This window comes from Typopeltis vanoorti, chromosome 14 (genome assembly GCF_054136105.1).
Source record: "Typopeltis vanoorti isolate ZY-2024b chromosome 14, IOZ_Tvanoo_1.0, whole genome shotgun sequence".
NCBI lineage: Eukaryota > Metazoa > Arthropoda > Arachnida > Uropygi > Thelyphonidae > Typopeltis > Typopeltis vanoorti.
This window is the reverse complement of record NC_143562.1, coordinates 20,465,449-20,485,773: the sequence shown is the minus strand read 5'-3', so window position 1 is coordinate 20,485,773 and position 20,325 is coordinate 20,465,449. Positions and strand designations below refer to the sequence as shown.

The window sequence follows — 20,325 nt, the reverse complement described above, 5'->3', positions numbered from 1 at the left end:
CTTTCCAATCCAAAAAATCGAGAATCAACAAAAGTCAATCTTGCTCCTCCACGTAAAAACGTTTTAAGCAACCAAACAAATCGTCCTCCAGTCCAAAACACCTCGCCTTTAACCTCACAGGAAGGAATGTGGGAGCTAGAAAGCTCCAACATAACATCCGTATTAACAGCGTCACTTGCCACTACGCTGCAGAAATTCAGCAAGACATGCCCCTCAACATCTTCCAGAAAGAGATTCCTGAAAGGCACTCAAAACATTATAACAGCCATCTGTCATGAGTAATAAATTCAAACCAAAAGCTCTTAAGATAATCGCATGGAATGCAAATGGATTGATGAACAAGGTTTTGGAACTTCAAAAATGTGCAACCCGTCTCAGTGTTGATATCATCTTAATTGGTGAAACACACCTAATACCAGCTAATAACCCAAAAATCCATCGGTACACTATGTACAGAAACGACAGAATTGGCACAAGAGGTGGAGGCACAGCCATATATATTAAGAGTTATTTGAATCATAATACAATAGACAATCCCAAAACAGTAAACCTAGAGGTGACTGGTGTGGAGGTAGATACCTTCAATACTGTTAGTCTCAAGATCTATGCTGCTTATAACCCTCCAAGCATTCCTCTGCTGACAACAGATATGGACTCCATACTTGGTCCGAAAGATTCCATAATAATAGTAAGAGATCTCAACTCAAAACACACCGCTTGGTACAGCTCATCAACTAACACTAAAGGCCACACACTTTTCAACTTTGCAATGCTAAACTCTGTTGTTGTGGCTGACCCTACCGAGCCCACCCACTTCAGCCCTTCATGTAACTCGGATGTACTAGACATTGTCATCTTTAAAAATTTAAGATACCAATTCAAATTGGAATCAGTTAACGAATTATCTTCTGACCACAGTCCTAGTGCTTAATCTAGGTTCATCAGATCAATTCTCTCCTCTGCACACATTCATACCATGGGACAAGTTAGCCAAGGTTCTTCCCTATCATATTGGTCCGGTGCCCAATATCAGTAAAATGGAAGAGATTCACACAGCAATAAATAACTTAACCATACAAATTCAGAAAGCAATAGAATCAGTCAGACAATCCACTGTCTTCCACCCAACCAACCGTATCCCTGAAGAAATCATGGAGCTTATCAGAGCAAAAAATAGAGTCAGAAAGAGATACCACTGTACCAGAGCCCCCACAAGATAAAAAAGTATTGAACAATCTAAACAGGCAGGTCCGAAAATCTCTTCAAAAACACAGAAACCATCAATGGGAAACCAAATTGGCCAACATCAATACTGAAGATCATTCTGTATGGAAATTCTTAAGAGCAATCCGCATCAAAATGCAACTCATACTCCCTATTCAAACCAAGAAAAGGACAGTTCACAAAGATGAAGAGAAAGCCGAAGCACTAGTAGATAACCTAGAATCTCAGTGCAATCCATCTCATACAAATCTAAATATCAACCTTATGTACAAGATTCATCGTCATGTTAGGACAACCTTAAGTCAGAACACTGTTAACTCCGAACATATCACTCCTACAAATCCAGCAGAAATGATAAATATCATCTCCCATCTAAACAGTAAAAAAGCTCCAGGACCGGATGGCATAACCAACAGAATAGTAAAACTACTTCCAAGAAAGGCCATAGTCCATCTCGTCAACATTACAAATGCCATCTTTAGATTCCAGCATTTCCCTACTTCATGGAAAACAGCCACCATCATGCCACTGAAGAAGCCAGGAAAAAATCCTCACCTTCCAGAAAGCTACAGACCCATAAGCGTATTGTCCGGCCTCGGAAAGGTGACAGAGAAAGTGATCCTCTCAAGACTTCAAGCAGAAACAGATAAGTTAGGAATTTTGCCTAATGAACAGTTCGGCTTCCGTAAGGCCCATAGTACAGCTCAACAAGTGCACCGGCTGGTAGAAATCATTACTAAAGGCTTTAACTGGAAACTCAACATAGCTGCCATCTTCATCGACGCAGAGAAGGTGTTTGATAAAGTATGGCATCAAGGCCTTCTCTACAAACTGATAAAATTTAACTTGCCAGTCAAGTTAATAAAAATAATACATTCTTACCTGAAAGACAGATATATGCAGGTCAGGGTCGGCGAAACGATTTCGACCAGGCGCAGTATCTCAGCAGGCGTACCTCAGGGATCTCTTCTGGCACCTCTCCTGTTCTCGATCTATGTAGCGGACATCACTCTGAACCCAAGAACAACATTAACTGCATTATATGCAGATGATACTGCACTGAGGGAAAGATCACTGAGCCCGAAACTGGCGACTAAAAGACTACAAAATAGCATACACACTTTAGAAAAGTGGATGGCAGACTGGAGGATCCAAGTTAACCCCCAGAAAAGCTCAGCAATATTGTGTACTAGAAAGAAAATCCATACCATGGAGGATATTTATTTATTGGGAGTAAAGATTCCATGGCAGACTGAAGTTAAATATCTTGGAGTGATTCTTGATAGTAAACTCCTATTCAGCAAACATATTAGTTACATTTCCTCAAAAACATCCAACGTATTAGCACAGCTCTATCCTTTAATTAACAGACAACGTAAACTGGACATGCAAACAAAATTAACAATTTACAAGATGGTAATTAGACCGGTTATCACTTATGCATCCCCAGCTTGGAGCCACAAATTCTAACATTCTAAAACTTCAGAGATTATAGAATAAGTGCCTGAGGATGATTCTGGATGCCCCCTGGTTCATAAGAAACACCCAGATCCATAGAGAAGTTAATATCCCTTATATCTCTTCCTTTCTCATAAATCTAGCTGAGAAGTTCTTTACCAAGACAAGTAACCATCCAAACCCGTTAATCAAGGAAGCCTCGGAATATAATGAAGCAGAAATTAACAAATATAAAAGAGCAAAGCCTATCTTAATTTCAGCTGAACACGACTAACTTCACTGCCCTCACTGGGCGAGCATATAGCTCACTAACACTCCATTCAAAGTTCTTTCATTACAAGACAAAGGGGAATATGAAAAGCAATTTTGCTTCACCCATCTAGCCAGAAATGTTAAATGTTAAAATGACGTCATATTGACTATTTGAGATAATTTCATGCAGAAGTTTTTGTGTTAAAACTATGGAAACAGGAATGAAATACTGTAGTTATATTCGTTTATTGAATAAACGAAATATTTCAAATGGACGTTTCGTCAGCTCAAGCTATGATTATCAAAGGAATATTGAAGATACACAGTCAGTAATGACAAAATTAAAATGAGCACTAGAGCAAGGACAATGATGTAATGAAAGACGACACTGGCGCCCTCTCTGATTGTTGCAGGCTGGCGGATAGGGACTATAATTTCTGCTACAGTTTGATGGCTTCTATACCACACGAGCCGCCTCTAGGAACAGTCTCTGTGATTTAAACCGGAATCTATGTAGTGGCTTTGCTTTTTATTTTTGTCCCATCTGATGGGGGAAATATCCACGATGCCAGGAAAAAGACTCAGAGAGACCAAGATCCAGATGGACTGATGCAGTTAGAAGCGCCTTGGAAGACGAAATATGAGATTTGAGAAGAATATAGTTCTTGCATCTTAAGACTTATTCGAAGGAAAATGTTGATAGGAAGTTAGTAATAATGTAAACGTATCATAGGTACAATCATAATGTCCTGTACGGTCCACATACCCCAACACATAATACATAGAACTGTATTATAAACATGTAATGGAATTGTACTTGTAAAATATGCCATGTAACGTTGTGTGTGTGTGTGTGTGTGTGTGTGTGGAGAATCATCATCGAGTCGTTTTCGACTCCTGGTGATTCTATGAACACACGCTCTCCATTCAAATCTGTCCCTGGCCATATCGTTCAGAATTTCCAGGCGCATTCCAGTTGCTTCTTTAACTCCATCCACCCATCTAATTCTCGGTCTTCCTCTTCCTGCTTCCCTCATCTTTAGCAAGCATCATGATCTTCTCCAAACTGTCATTTGCTCGCATAATATGTCCGAAGTATGACAATTTATGCTTGATGATCATAGCTTCAAGGGAGCAATTTGACTTTATTCTGTCTATCACTGATTTATTGGTTTGCTTAGCAGTCCGTGGTATTCTTAGTAAGCGTCTCCAAACCCATAATTCATATGCATCTATCTTCCTTCTTTCACTCTTTCTCAGGGTAAAACTTTCATATCCATACAGCACCACAGGGAATACCATTGATTCTGATTTTTGTTGTGAGGCTAATATCTTTAAAGATAAAGATCTTGCTTAAATTTGTCATTGTTTTTTTTCCCGAGTAATAGTCTTCTTCGGTACAATAACCATCTTTATCAATTCGGGATCCTAGGAACACAAAATTGTTAACTGCTTCCATTTTCTCTCCATCTACTTCAAAATCATTAACTTCACAGGTTGCCATAACTTTTGTCTTTTTGAGGTTAAGTTTAAGTCCATATTTAGAACTTTCTTCTTTAACTTTCATAATAAGTTCTTCCAAATCTTCTTTGCATTCTGCTAGCAAGGTGGTATCACTTGCATACCTCAAATTATTAATATTTCTTCCAACAATTTTAATTCCAACTGAAGACTCCTCCTGCCCTGCCATTCTTAAAATGTATTCGCTGTAAAGTTAAACAGGTATAAAGATAAAATACATCCTTGTAGCACCCCTTTACCTATCGTGAAATACTCAGTTTCTCCAAGATCTGTTCGGACAGTAGCTTCTTGTTCATAATAAAGATTCCTTACAAGGATAATGAAACGCTCTGGTACTCCGATTGTTCTTAACACATTCCACAGTTTCACATGACCTACAGAGTCAAAAGCCTTGCTATAGTCGAGGAAACAAAGGTAGACATTCTTTTGATATTTCTGTGTTCTTTTTATTATCCATCTCACATTGGCGATTTCACATCTCACATTGGCCTTTTCGAAATCCTGCCTGTTCATCTGCCATTTCTCTCTTCATGAATGGTTTCAGTCTTTTCTGAATGATCTTAAGTAAGACTTTACTTGCATGAGAAATCACTGCCATAGTTCCGTAATTTTCGCACTCTCTTGCATTGCCTTTCTTCGATAAAGGTATATAAATAATAAATAAACTGATTTTTTTCCATTCCCTAGGCGATGTAACTTAGCAAAACGAAACATATAACATCTAGTAATTCTACTTATCACTAGCATGCAAATTCTGCTTATTCCTCGGAATTTTTTTTTTATTTTTAAATCAGCTAACGGCTTTTCTAGATTAATAGTTCTTATAAGAACTGGGAGATGGACTGAGTCCTTGAATCTTTATCCGGTCATCGAATGAAGTAAATCTGTGTGGATGGGGTGCTATTGAGCTAAGAAGCTCTAGTCATGGCTGGGTAACGGCAATAGTCGAGCCTCAGTTAAAACTTCATTGACTACAGCATTGCCATTTGTTACCCTGGAAGTCCTAAAAAGGACTTTTTTTTCATACTCTACTCACCCCATTTATAATATATTTTCTATAATATATTTTCTAGATTAAATTATACTTTAAAATTATTTAAAATAAATAACTTCAAAAATAAAAAAGGTGCTTATGAATTTCACTTTTTAAAGTGAAATTCTTAAGCACCTTTGTGTTATAAACATCTCTGTTTATAACATATTTCTTAATATTTATTTTCAAACAATAATAAAAAATTAATAAAGATTTTAAATGATGATTTTGATAAAATGATATTTAAATAATTATAGTAATTGATTAAAATATTACAGTAATGTAATTCATTAAAATATTTTGTTATATAAATATTAAACTTTTATGATTTAATCAAGATAAATTATTAAAATATACCCTCCAAATGTCTTACACATACTTTGTACCATTATTTAGCTATAGTTTTTCGATTACAACCAAGTTATATAAACTTGCCTAAACAAACGTCAATAAAATAATTCCGTATTGACGGCTCTTATCACTACCTTTTCATTTTTCAACTACATCATAAAAATCTCATCTTCGACTTTAAATTTTCTTATGCGAACGTAAATGAGATTGTTATATCCATTTCTACTTGTTTTTGTTTCATATATGTGGCATAAAATCTTCTTGTTTGCATGCCAAGTGAAAACTAGTTTTTCAAAAGGCATCAACTGGAATTTATATTTTATTGCATTTGTGTCGTCCTGCAATATACGTCATTCAAGTAAATAAGAGAACGTTGCCTAGGCAACAAACTTGACTTATTGAAAGTTACATTTCGCATACTGTCAATTAAACTGTCATCTAGCGGCAGAAAAAAACAAACTTTTAAAAATAAATTGAAATTCGTTTTTTGGATTATATTATATTGAAGTTTTTCTATTTGTGAGAAAAAAAATTACATTTTAGGAGAAAATTATATTATTATTACGTGACACCTCCAAGGAGTCCAAGAACCCTTACAATAAGCAATATATAAAATGCATAAGTTTCATTTATTTATTCACCATGCTTCATGATTATATTATAGAAGAATGGTTATAAAGGTGAAAGCAAATAAAAAGCACAAAATACGTAATTAAATAATATAGATTTGCATAATGCATATATTATATGTTTATTTCTGGACGGGAAATGGAATTTTATTTTTATTTCAAGAAACTTGTGTTTTTAACTCAAAACGTCGATCGTAGAACTGGTATTATTTTCAGGTATAAGTACTCGTGTATAACTGCTAGAGTTTGGGATCACGAGATGGCAGCAGTTGTCTTCTGTATTCCTCCCAAAGCCTGATATACTTATAATTTAAAAAGCCGGGTACCGCCCCTACTTCGGCGTAAAAATATCATTTACTTATATGGTCAAAATAAAGATTTCGACTTGGGATACATTAACCCAGTGTTTCTCAAACTTCAGATATCCGCGTACCCTTCTTAAATTTTCATTATTACCAAGTACCCCCTTATCAAATAACAAATAAATAATAAAGTATATTTCATTGTAAATGTCTGTTTTATTTGAATTTATATGTTCATGTAAACAAAAACTGTGATTTATTTTTAATTGAATTTGAAATAGGTTCCTCTTCATTTCCCGTCCATGAAGATCCACATTTCAAGTAACTCATATCGTTCCTACGAAGATTTTTTTTCATCTTCTTCCTAGTTGATTCTCTAAAGATATCAGACGACACACCCTTATCAATTTCATTTGATCCAGATGCAGTATCAACGTTTTCTTGTTGCTTACAGCTACTTGTATTTGCTATATTGCTCTCTTTTGTGGGTTTTATAAATCCAATCTTTAACCAATGATCCATACTTAAGAATTTGAAAGAAATATGGATCAAATTTGAAATTTGATCCATATTTACACGAATATAACTCGCTCATTTTTCCCAAAATTAAAGCTAAAAATTCGTGGTGCGAGATATATGCGGGGATTTTCGGAAACTCAAGTTTTCAGAAAAAAACTGAAAATGGTGCGACTTGCGAAGAAGCTCCTACTCGCTATCACTACTTTTGGCATCGAGAACAGTTTTCTTATGTGCATCGTGAAAGTCATCTGTCCAAATAGCTTCATCTTCTTTCCCATTATTTCAAGCAAAAATTACCAGTAATTTACAAGATTTGAGATATGTAGAACAGCTATGAAGAAGTGCATATGATTGGTGAGGTATTAACAAAAGATCGCGCGAACCAAAGACAAATAAGCATTTCAACAGTTGAGTTGAAATGCTAATTCCCCTCAATCGAATTCCATAATATCTGAAACACATTCACTATATATTTCTTAGTTTTAACACGTTCATGAGGGGGTGATGTCAAGCAAAACCATATGTTGCACCGGCAGCGTGTGGTTATGCTTAAGTCTATACAGTAGTTTCTGTTGGAGGGGAGATGTGATTCATTAGTTAGTGCCGTTTCTATTCCAGTTGTCTCTAATTGCACTATTTGTTGAGAAATATATTGATTCCATGCGTTAATGATGCGTAGCCGAAAATTGCCACAACCCCCTGAAGACCTTTCGCGTACCCCCAGGGGTTACGCATACCACACTTTGAGAAACACTGCATTAACCCATGAGGTGATCTATCCACATTTACTATATTGATTTCTTTGTATTTTTATTTAGGTTATATAAGACGTTTAAGGACCAGAAATATGTTTATATGATGATGGAAGCATGTCTTGGTGGAGAGGTTTGGAGTATTTTAAGAGATAGGTAAGTTGTAGTTCTCATACTATCTAGGTGTTCTTTTCCTTTCTTTGTTTTTTCCTCTCCATCTCCACTTAAAACTGTGCCTTATTTTATAAGTACTCTCATTCTTTTTTTTTTGTTAAACCTGTAATGTTCTATTCCTTTTAGGGGAACATTTGACGACCCTACCACAAGATTCTACACTGCTTGCGTGATCGAAGCGTTGGAGTATCTTCATGGGCGGAACATTGTCTACAGAGATTTAAAGCCAGAAAATCTTCTCCTGGACAACTGTGGCTACGTTAAACTAGTTAGTATTTAGACTAATGTGCCTTTATTTATTTTTGACAGATTACTTCCACCTCATACTAAAAATGAGAGACCCTGATAGGCATTATATTATTATATTTCGACTATTTTTAAATTATTTTTATAACATATCCATGCTATAATTTATTATCCCATTGTCCAGAAATATAGAAACCCTATCTTCTGTGTTGAATCCAAGTGTTTGAAAGGAAATTATGCAAATGATGTGTTGTCTAGATGGGATATATGAGTCTCTAAGTTTTAAAACCGCCATTGGCCGAGTGGTTAGCGTATCCGCTCTCCAGCCAAGAGGCTGCGCGTTTGAATCCTGCCAAGGGCATGAATGTTTGTAATTGTCCTACTAACTCTGTCTGGAAAGAGCATCTGCGACCCTTCCACTTATTCTAGCAGAAGTCTTGACTCCCAAAACCATGTAAGGTATGGGAGTGACCAAACAGCGTCTGTGGACATCAAATGTGATTTTTTTTTAACTTTTAAATAAATGAACAAATAAGACAAAATTAGACACTTCATTGTGCCAATGAAGAAATCATGCAAATTGTGAATGGCTGGGAAAATTAGGGAGAATCCAGACTGGAAAATGCTACCATCTTTGTGGTGGTAGAGTTTTGTAGCCTCTCTCTCTCTCTCTCTCTCTCTCTCGCTCTCTCTCTCTCTCTCTCTCTCTCTCTCTCTCTCTCCTACACCCAGGAACATACTAAACTACAGAACTGTTGAAAATGGTCACACTTCACACAGAATGTATTCACCTTCTATAAATATTATCTCGTCTTTCGTTAGGACTAGCTAAATATTTTCATGAGAAAACATTTATTATATATCAACAATGTATCAAATAGTTAACATGAAGACTGTTTCAACAAACATCCCATCGGAATAACAACAACAATAATAAATACAACATCCAAGAAAGATATCATTAACGTGCTGCATACAACACACTACTGTATCCATCTGATCGTGTGCCTAATTTTGAGAAAAATAAATAAATTTCAACCCATGAAAAGCAAATGCTACATCTCCTGCCGACTTCTGTATGGAGTACTTCTTTACATTTGCTAATGTGTTAATGTTAATGTGTGCAGAATAATAAAATTTACGTAATAGTGTAGAGAAGGTGCATAAAGATAAAATTTGTAAACTGCATATAAATCAATATAAATATCGGCTGACAAGGAACACTTATGGTCATCGAAAAAAATACTGGAGTTTTTAAATTTCTCAATTTGAATTTTCTACATAATTGTTTCCAATACAACAAATATGAAGAAAATAGTTTAACTTAAATTTAAGGCAAAATAGCTATTAAACTAGTTATTATAAAGTCGAGTTGCGAAATTTTCAAGACCGTTCTGTTACCCTCTCCCCTCCCCCTCCAGGTGGACTTCGGTTTTTCGAAGGTACTGGTGAACGGTAAGAAGACATGGACTTTCTGTGGCACCCCTGAGTATGTTGCGCCTGAAATTATACTCAACAAAGGTCATGACAGAGCAGTGGATTTTTGGTCTATAGGAGTCATGATGTATGAGTTATTCACTGGAACGTAAGTATTGCAATGCAACTATTTTGTTTTAATTCGAGTTCATTACTCTTTCTATAATCATTAAAACACGGATTTTTTTTTTCATTTAGAAGTGAAAATCATTTTCATAACTCAGCATATGACCCTGCATATTATTGATCTGAAGTGGTTTGAAAAAGTTTTGTGTATCGTTTAAGGCAGTGTTTTCGATTAAAGAAATAAATTTGCTAACGCCTTTTATTCCCCAACAGGAAGTAGACAAGATGTTTTAGTTTTATCCAACTTTTGGAAACTGAGGGACAGTTTAGTCGTCGCCGATGGCCAATCAGAGATAGCTGGTCCATGACCATCACCAATTATAAACGCCATTCAATGAGAGAGAGTCCGCGCGGTTAGCCTAGTGGCTTTGCGCTTCGCAACCATATGCCTGGGGAAGGAGTGTCCTAGGTTCGATTCCCGTCCACGACGTGAGGAGCTTAAGGATCTTCCTCAGCCATAGCCAAGTTAGCCGGTCTTGGGCGTGGACAGCAGGGTTCTCCCCCCCCCCCAGTTTATCTGGGGTTTTTCATCCCGCAAGCAGGTAAACCGGCCTCGTGAACACACACGGATCTACAGCCATAAATATTTAATCCCCCCTTGAGGGGGCTCAACTCTCCCCACTAGGGACGGGGGAGAAAAAGAAGGAAACTCCATATGAATAAATAAAAATAAAAGAGAGAGAGGCGGCTTACAAGTGCTACCATCTCGTGATCCCTAATCCTTACAATATATTTGGTGTCTGAAATAGTGTGGTTTCTATGGTTGATTTTCTTGAGTTTACGGGACGACACGAAAAAAAATTTCTAAGACTTTCTTCGACGGGAACCAGTCGAAGAAAGGCTTAGAAATAAAACTCCTCTGGTGACTGGAATCAAACTTAGAACGCACTTTCTTCGGCCAGCCTAGCGCTGTGGACGCACGCGATACTTCCACTGAGCAATACAAGCTCAACAGAAATTTCCATGCCAGTAACATTCAGGGTTCCCAGGTGGTCAACCTCCCAAGTTCTAATTGGGCTCAAGCTTGGTTAACTTCAGTGAACAGATGAGACTTGCTCTTTCAAACCGATCCTGATTATCCAAAAATCAAAATCTATCAACAATTGCTATATGTTAAATAAATATAAAGTTGTATTTAACCAAAAACGGCTGAATACCAAGTGGGAGAGGTTGCTAGACGAGACTATTCGTATTCAATCATGGTCAACTTATCACTAATACTACCTAATGAGTGTTGTAGGCTGAAGACAACATACCATCTAGCACAAAACTTTAGAACTTTTTGTAAAGCGTCATGACCTTGAACTCCATCAGGTTGTGAGATATCTCTTTTGAAAGATTGTCCAGAATACGTCTAGATTAACTATTTCTTGTTATTGGTCACCATTGTTCAGTTTCAATCTTCGCAATGCAAGCATGAATAGCTAAATTTGTGAAAATCTTTTAATTATTTGTAATTCTTCTTAATGTCACCATGAGGAATTCGTATCTAAGTTCAATTCACATTTTATTTTGAATTTCAATTATTGACATAAATTTCAATTATTTCAATAAAAATTTCAATTATTGAAACTTTTATTTCAATTAATAAAATTGAAATAAAAATTTCAATTTTATTTTTAATGAATGTTTATTTTCTTGATCATCTAACTAGAGTAATTATTTGGACAATGGATCAAGTGTTAACTATTTACAACACTAGTAACACAATAAAAATATTTATTGTGTTACGCTCTGTTAATGATGCACATTTTTATCATAGGAAAACAATGTCTTGAACCATAGTTAAATCACTAAATTCTCCCTATATTTCGTAATAAAAGTTTATTTATTTATTTATTGTAAAGTTTATTTTATTTATTCCTTCTACGCAACGTTTCCAACAAAAAAACTGAAATAAATAAATCTGCTGCATGTAGCGCCTCATAACGTCTGTTTACTACATTTCCAACATCATTAAAATTAATTATTATTAATAATTTATATTACTATTAATGATTTAATAATAAATAATAAAAATCCACTAAAGAACCTTCCAGTTTATTCTCGTTTTTGCATTTAATATTACTTTATTCTCTTTTTTTTATATATCATAAACCACATTTATTTACAATATTTTGCAAACGTCCTACAATTTATTAATATTAAATCATCTAAATGTGTTATAATTAATGAAATATTAATTAATCTTTAATATATTCTTAATAAATACATTATGCTTATAAGTTTTTAACAAATGCATATGCTTTTTTAATTTTCTGAAATTAATATTTAATTAAAGAATGGCTCTACTTTATTGTTAATTTATTATTGAGTTATTATTAATGCGTACATTAATATTAATTTTTTCTTCTTAGGCCTCCATTTTCTGCAGCTGATCCGATGAAAACCTACAACATAATTCTGAAAGGAATTGATATGATTGATTTTCCTCGCAACATAAATAAAACAGCTCTAGCTTTGATCAAACGCCTGTGTCGAGAAAATCCTGCCGAACGTTTAGGATATCAAAAAGGAGGCATAATAGATATTAAAAAACACAAGTAGGTTGAATATTTGTTTATTAATATATATATTTTTTAATTTTAACAAATTTAGTAACGTTCCTGTGTACTCCTCTGGAGAGGGTGCATGCGTCCATTGCGCTAGGCAATCCAACGAAAGACCGTTATAGGTTCGATTCTAATCGCCCACTTAAAGAACTCTTTCTTCAACCGATTCCTTATTCTGGCGCGCTGATCTCGCCTTGAATAGTTGGATGCTTATAAACGTTTTTATCTTGGTTCAAACTAGCTTCCAGCTTTGTATCATTGAGGATGAATTAAGTTTAAAATACGAACTTATTTATTACTGACCATTTACAAAACAAACTTACATTAGAGCCTACCAGTTTCGGCAGCAAACTGTCTAGCTATTTCAAGGCGTTTATAGAGACATAAAAACTAGTAAATGCAAATTGAAAGGAACATAAAAATTGTTGTAAACCAACTATAGTAGCTAATGTTACACGTTCGCGTGACAGAGAGGACTTATTGTTCTTATTCATTATCACGCATGCGTGTTTGTTGTAAACATGTAATGTGATTACTGGCTAGCTGTAGTTCACATTGATTTAGAGAGAGGATCAGGTTTTTCCACGAACTGTTTAAGATTGCACCCTGATTTCTATTGAGGTTTCCACCGGTTATTAACACTATTGTGGCTTCCTTGAATAAATGATGTCTGTAGTCGTCATCCAGATATGGCATGGAGCTGTTTTGTCACTCTATCGTGTGGTTAGTTGTACAGAAATGATGTGCTAAGCCGGAAGAGATACTTCTGTTGTGGTTTACTTCACCAACATGTTCTTTTTGTCTGATTTCTAAACTCCGTGAAGTTTGTCCGATGTAGGCAAGACCACAGGAGCAAGGAATGTAATATACTCCTGGATATTTGTAGAAAGGCACCTTATCTTTTGGGAACCCTAAAACTTGTCTGATGCTGGTGGTTGGTTTGAAGACCACTCTGATGTTGTAGGCTCTTAGTATTCTGGCTATTTGATAAGAAATTGACTTGATGAAAGGGATCACTACAGTAGATATGTGCTGGGAGTGTGATTCTTCTTATCTGGGGTGTCACCGTATAGATATTTTTTGATGATCCTTTGAGGATATCCATTTTGTGATAATGTGTTGGCTATTAGTGAGAGTTCAGTCTGTGTATCCTCCTCTTCTGATATAAACTTTCTGGCCCTATATTTCAACATGTGGATAATGGTCAGATTGTGTGTCTTGTGATGATTTGAAGTATAATGAAGATATCATCCATTATCTGTGGGCTTTCTGTAAATAGAGAAATTGACACTATTTGATTGTTTTTCTTTATCAAGATGTCTAAAAAATGCACTTGGTTGTTGTTTTCCACTTTCAGAGTGAATTTTATCTTGTAATGTATTGAGTTGATTTTATCCACAAACGATTTTAGGTTTTCTAAGCTGTCTTGCCATATAATGAAGATATCGTCAACATTTCTCCACCATGTAGATGGCCTAGAGAAGATTGTGGAGAGTATTTCTTTTTCAAGTTTTTCCATGAAAAGGTCTGCACAAGATGGTGATAGTGAGCTTACCATTGCTAGGCCTTCTAGTTGTTGGTATATGGTGTTGTTAACCTTGAAGAAATTAGATTGAAGGCAGTGTCTAAACATCTGTGTGATGTCTAGAGAAAAGAGATCTTGGATGATGTTTATTACCTCTTCTGCTGGTACATTGGTAAAAAGGGATATAGCATCTAGACTGGCTAGCATGATGTCTGTTGGTGCAATCTTAATGGCTTGGAGTTTATTTACAAAAGTTGACTATTCTTGATAAAGGCTTCTGTTGATCGTATTTTATTATTTGATCAGTTTGCAAGATGCTTTGCCAAAAGGTAGGTTGGTGATGATCTTCCATCAACGATTAGACCGAGAGGTATATCGTGTTTATGTATTTTAGTTGGTCTAGTAGGTTTTGATTCGGAGTTGGTCAATTACTAAAACTGAGAATTAATAGCGAAACCTTACTTTTCGCTGAGTGAATCTCAATCAAAATGCACTCCTTTGTATCGAATGCAACTGGAAAAGTTTTCCACAAGTTAGCTTTTCTGCGATAGCTACCGTTAAAATCCAACGACGTATTTTCTTTTCAGAAATCACTACAATTCCTAAATTGCAACTAAATCAAAGTCTTACCTCTATATATCAATCATCAATCAAATTGCATCTCCGAATTCACTGAGTACTTCCATGACGTCGAATTCACAAGTCAAAAACACTACCTCGACTACCTGAACAAATAATCGAATTCCACTCTCACAATCACACTCCATGATGTAACCACCTGCTGCTTCAATACCAATATACCAATAACATTACTGACATGATGGGTGAAGCACTATTGCTTTTCATATTCTCCTTTATCTGTAATGAGAGTTGTTTGGGAATGGGAGATTTGTGAGCAATTAAGCTCGCCCTCTGAGGACAGTTGTGTTAGCTATGATCGGTTGAGAGAAGAATAGCCTTCGGTCTTTTGTGTTTGTAGTAATCAGTCTCGTTGTAATTGACAGCTTGTACTATTAGTGAGTTTGAATGTGAACTTGACTTCACGAAGAATTTTTCTGCAAGATCACGAAGAATGGAGGAGATGTATGGAGTGCCGGTTTCTCGGTGAATCTGTGAATTTCTGACGAACCACGGTGCATCCAGGATCATCCTAAGGCATTTGTTTTGGATTCTCTGTAATTTTGAAGTGTTTGATCTTGAAATGACTCCATGCTGGTGAGGCGTAGGTAATGACTGGACGTATTACCATCCAGTAAAGAAGCAATTCATTATGTAGGTTCAATTTGCTCTTACAGTTGATCAATGGGCAGAGCTGAGCTATGACTTTGGAAGATTTGGAGCAAATGAGATTGATGTTTGTTGAAAAAGGTTTCTTATCCATTAATACCCCAAGATATTTGGTCTCCGATTGCCATGGGATCTTTTGACCAGAGAGCAGGATGTCTTCTTTGTTGCAGATTTTTCTTCTCAAAAACATTATGGCTGAGCTTTTGAGGGGGTTCACTTGAATCCTCCAGTTGGTGAACCAGTTTGCTAGCTCATTGATACTTCCTTGGAGTCTAGTTATTGCTAGGCGAGGGCTGAGTGATCTAGCTAGAATAGCGGTGTCGTCGGCATAAAGGGCCGTGGTAGTTGTTCTTGGATTGAGAGGAATATCTGCTATGTAAGTTGTGAAAAGTATTGGGGCCAGAAGAAAACCTTGAGGGTACTCCCGCCAGAATTTTGCACCTTGAAGAAACAATTCCGTTGAGTTTTACTTGCATGTATCTTTCATTGATATATGAATATATGAGTTTCATTAGTTTAATTGGGATATTGTTTTCAATTAGTTTGAAGATAAGGCGTTGATGCCAGACCTTATCAAAGGCCTTGGCAACATCCAAAAACACAGCAGCAGTGTGAAGGTACCAGTTAAAACCATGAGTGATATGTTCTGTTAGTCGGTGAATTTGTTGCACTTTGTGTTGTGAGCTTTGCGAAACCCAAATTGCTCATTTGGGATTAATTTCTGTTGGTCCACTGCTGATTGTAGTCTTGATAGGATGACCTTTTCTATTACTTTGCCAAGACAGGAAAGAAGACTGATGGGCCTGTAGATTTGGGGTAGTTGTGGGTTATTGCCAGGCTTTTTCAGATGTATAATTTCCGTGATTTTCCAATCTGTGGGAAAGTACTGGAATCTTAAAATGGAATTGGTAATATTAACTAGATGAATTATGGCTTTCCGTGGGAGTAGCTTTATTGTTCTAATGGTAATGCCGTCAGGGCCGGGGGCCTTTTTATTCTTCAGATGGGAAATGATATTTATTATTTCTGTTGGTGATGTGGGGGGTGATGGTTTCTGAATCATCCTTAGGCTGACTTAGTGCATTTCTAACTTTACGATGAACTTTGTAAATAAGATTGACATTTAAATTTGCATAAGATGGGCTGCATTGATTTTCCAATAAAGAAATAGTAGAAGCCCTAATTGACCTACTGCTTGGTTTACTAACAGAACCTTAATATAAATATTAGTTATATCAATAAAAAAGTGTGCTTTTAAAATTTACTTTATAATATTTATTATAAGAATTATTTCAAGTATTTAAAAAGAAATAAATTTAATATTAAACTTTGTTTCATATTCTATATAAAATACATAATTTATTAGCCAATAAAGAAATATTAGAAGCCCTAATTGACCTGCTGCTTGAACTTTGAACTTTGAACTTAATTGGTTGATGGACTGAGTCCTTGACTCTTTATCCTTCATCTGGATTTTAGATTGTGGGTGATGAGATTATTGTGGGTAATTTACCCGCTCATTGTGAGCATTGAGGCTGTATCAGCTTTCTCTTGCGATGGAGGATTTCGGTTTTTTATGTTTGAAACGATCTGAGGGATTGTAGTCCGCTGCCTGTCGAACTAGCTGATTTGGGTGATTATCCGTGATTGTAAAGAATTTCTCTGCAATGCTTGTCATGTAGGTCTTAATATCTGGAAGATTGGCTTCTTGATGTAATTGGATGTTTCTGATGAACCATGGGGCATTAAATGCCATTCTTAGGCATTTATTCTGTATTATCTGAAGTCTGTTGATGTTGCTTTTAGTCGTGTGACCCCAGATTGGAGAGGCATAAGTTGGTTGCGGTCCGATTACCGATTTGAAAAGGAGAATTTTGTTGCTTATGCTTAGGAAGCTGTTCCTGTTCAAAAGTGGATATAGCTGTGCTATAGTCTGACTTGCCTTAGTGGCAACACTATCCATATGTGACTTGAAGTTTAGACGTCTATCAAGATGAATTCCCAGATATTTGGTAGAATTGCGCCAAGGGATGATTTTACCAAACATTGTATGCTTGTATTCGGTTCTGCTTTACGTCTGGTGAAAAGTACTGCAGAGCTTTTGTTTGGATTAATTGCGATACGCCACTTGGTGTACCAATCCTCCAATTCGTTGACTGCTCTCTGCATCTTGATTGTGGCCAGGTGTGGACGGAGGGATCTGGCTATAATGATTGTATCGTCGGCATACAGAGCGGTGATAGCTGGAGACAGTTTGGGGAGATCTGCCATGTATATGGAGAAGAGTAGGGGAGATAGTAGAGAGCCTTGAGGTACTCCGGCCGTGATTCTCCTCTCTGTTGATCTGATACCGTTGAGTTTTATTTTAAATTTTCTGTTGTGTAGATATGATTTGATAAGTAGCACTAGTGGCAATGGAATACCAGCTTCGTGTAGTTTAAAAATTAGTCCATGATGCCATACTCTATCAAATGCCTGAGTGATGTCTAGAAAAACTGCGCCAGTGTGTTGGTGCCATTCATACCCTTGGATTATATGTTCGATAACTCTGTAAATTTGTAGCGTTGTGGAGTGATATTTCCTAAAGCCGAATTGTTCATCTTGAATTATATGATTGATATCTGTTGCCTCTTGAAACCGTGTGAGAATAGCACGTTCGGCTATCTTACCTATGCATGAAAGAAGGCTGATTGGTCTGTAATTTTTAGGAAACTGTGTATTTTTCCCAGGTTTGGGAATTAGGAAAACGTCGGCAATTTTCCATCGTTGTGGAAAATAATTTAGCCGGAGGATGGCATTAATGATGGCTACTAGATGCATAACCCCTTTGCGAGGAACTAACTTGAGTACCTTGTTTCTTATTCCATCTGGACTTGGAGCCTTTTTGTTATTTAGTTTTCTTAAAATCTCATATACTTCCGTTGGTGACACGGATTTGTTATTGGATTGGAATGAGGCATTTTGAGTTATTTTACGCGCTTGGGTGTGAATTTTACTTATGAAATTTATATCTGTATTGATATAATTGGGGCTGCATTGTTTTTCTAAACTGTCAGCAAATGCTTCAGCTTTTTCCTCGTTGTTGTAGACAACATTAGATTCACCTTGGATTGGAGGAAATGTAAAACGCTTTGAACGGAGTGATTTCATCATTTTCCATATTGATTGATCCTCTGTGTTTAATTGGAGAATTTTGTTATTCCAGAGTTGGTTACGATGGTTCTTTAGGTCATATCGAACCTGGTTGGTTGCTCTATTCACTGCTTGTTTATCCGCTGGGTCCATTGTTCTCTGATATTGTCTTCTTAATCTGTTTTTCTCTTGGATAAGACGTTTTATATCCTGTGGAAGTTTATTTGATGGTGTACATTTGGTTATATTTGTTACCTGTGTTATAGCTGTCAGCAGTTGTTTTTCAAGAGTCTTCACTGCTTTTTCTACATCTTCAGCAGATGTTATTGCGGTATTGGACCAAGGTTTTCCTGGAAGGCTGAGGGAAGTTGTTTCCAATTTATAAATGTGGTGGTGTTTTCTGTTATATCTTGTATGGTGCCTAGTTGTAATATGATGGGGTATGATCAGAACTTAAATCGTTGATTGCTTGTATCTGATAGCTGTGCGCTATGTTTTTTAATATAGCTATATCTAGTACATCAGGACGACCGGTAGCTCCATAATGTGTGGGTTCAGTGGGTCCTATTACTGTTATATTTCTTAAAGTGGTGTAAGAGTTGAGTATTCTTCCATTAATATTTGAGTTTCTGCTGTTCCAGATTGAGTGTTTGGCATTAAGATCTCCGGCTATAATCACTGCTCTGCCTGTATTTAGTATCACCTCTAAGTCAGATTCAAGGAGGTTTTTATTTGGGGGGTTGTAGGCTGCATATATCGTAATGCTGCTTGTGTTTTCCATATATATTTCTATTCCTGTAGTTTCCATGTGTTCTGTTTGGGGTTCTGCTATTAAATTATGTTTTATGTTTCTTTTCACAAAGATGGCAGTGCCTCCACCTCTAGCAAAGCATCTGTCTGTACGGTAAGTGCTATAACCATTGATTTTGATTTTGTCACTTGGACGAAGATGTGTTTCATTTATGAGGATGATGTCTGCTTGAGTTTCTGCTGCAAACTCCTGCAGCTCCTGTAATTTGATAGATAAACCATTTGCATTCCATGAAACAATTTGTAACGATTTCGGTTTCCTTTTAGACTTATCCATTAAGAATTTCCTTAAAGAGTGATTGTGTATGCCTTAAGATGATATCTTTGGCTTCTTGAGTTGGGTTGGTTTGTTGGAGTTCAGCAAGCATTTCACCTAAGTGACTTGTTATGTTCAGTAGGATAGGTTTGTTGGTTTGCTGTGACTGCTTTGGTTTTGGGTCTTCTTGTAACTTCAGCATACGATCTTCCATCCGTTCTGGAGACTATAGTTTGATGGGAAGACGCTTGTTCTTGAAGAGGTTTTCAGTTGTAATTTTTGGTTTTGGGGAAATGCTATACAGCCCCTATAGTTTGCCGGGTGTGGTCCTCCGCAGTTTGCACACTTTGCTGGAAGTGTACGAGGTTTATAGCATTCATTTGATGCATGTTTGCCAACACATTTCACGCAACGAAATTCAGCCTTGCAGCATCGTTGTGCGTGCCCAATCTTCTGGCATCTATGGCACTGGGTTGTAGTTGATTTATGTTTCAATGCCTCAACTTTTATGACTAGATCACAGATGGTTTGGAGATTGTATATATGTTTTTGATCTTTACTTATTTCCACTAGAATTAGGGGATAGGGTGTTTTATCAGCTCTCCGCATTCGGCTGACTTTAATTGGGCTAAATCCCTTAAGTTGGAGGTCTGCAGTGAGGTCTTCTATTTGTAATGTTTCAGTTACTCCCCTTAACACT

General features: G+C 36.4%; 1 protein-coding gene across 1 annotated transcript in view; it reads left to right on the top strand.

The window, feature by feature from the left end:
• LOC150099284 (cGMP-dependent protein kinase 1-like) overlaps nt 1-20,325 on the top strand; it is a 149,017-nt gene that overhangs the window by 114,522 nt on the left and 14,170 nt on the right. The window contains exons 13-16 of the mRNA XM_090404514.1: nt 8,108-8,197; nt 8,342-8,483; nt 9,883-10,046; nt 12,421-12,606. Of these exons, the coding sequence (XP_090260640.1) occupies nt 8,108-8,197; nt 8,342-8,483; nt 9,883-10,046; nt 12,421-12,606 (582 nt within the window). The remainder of the gene's footprint in view (nt 1-8,107; nt 8,198-8,341; nt 8,484-9,882; nt 10,047-12,420; nt 12,607-20,325) is intronic.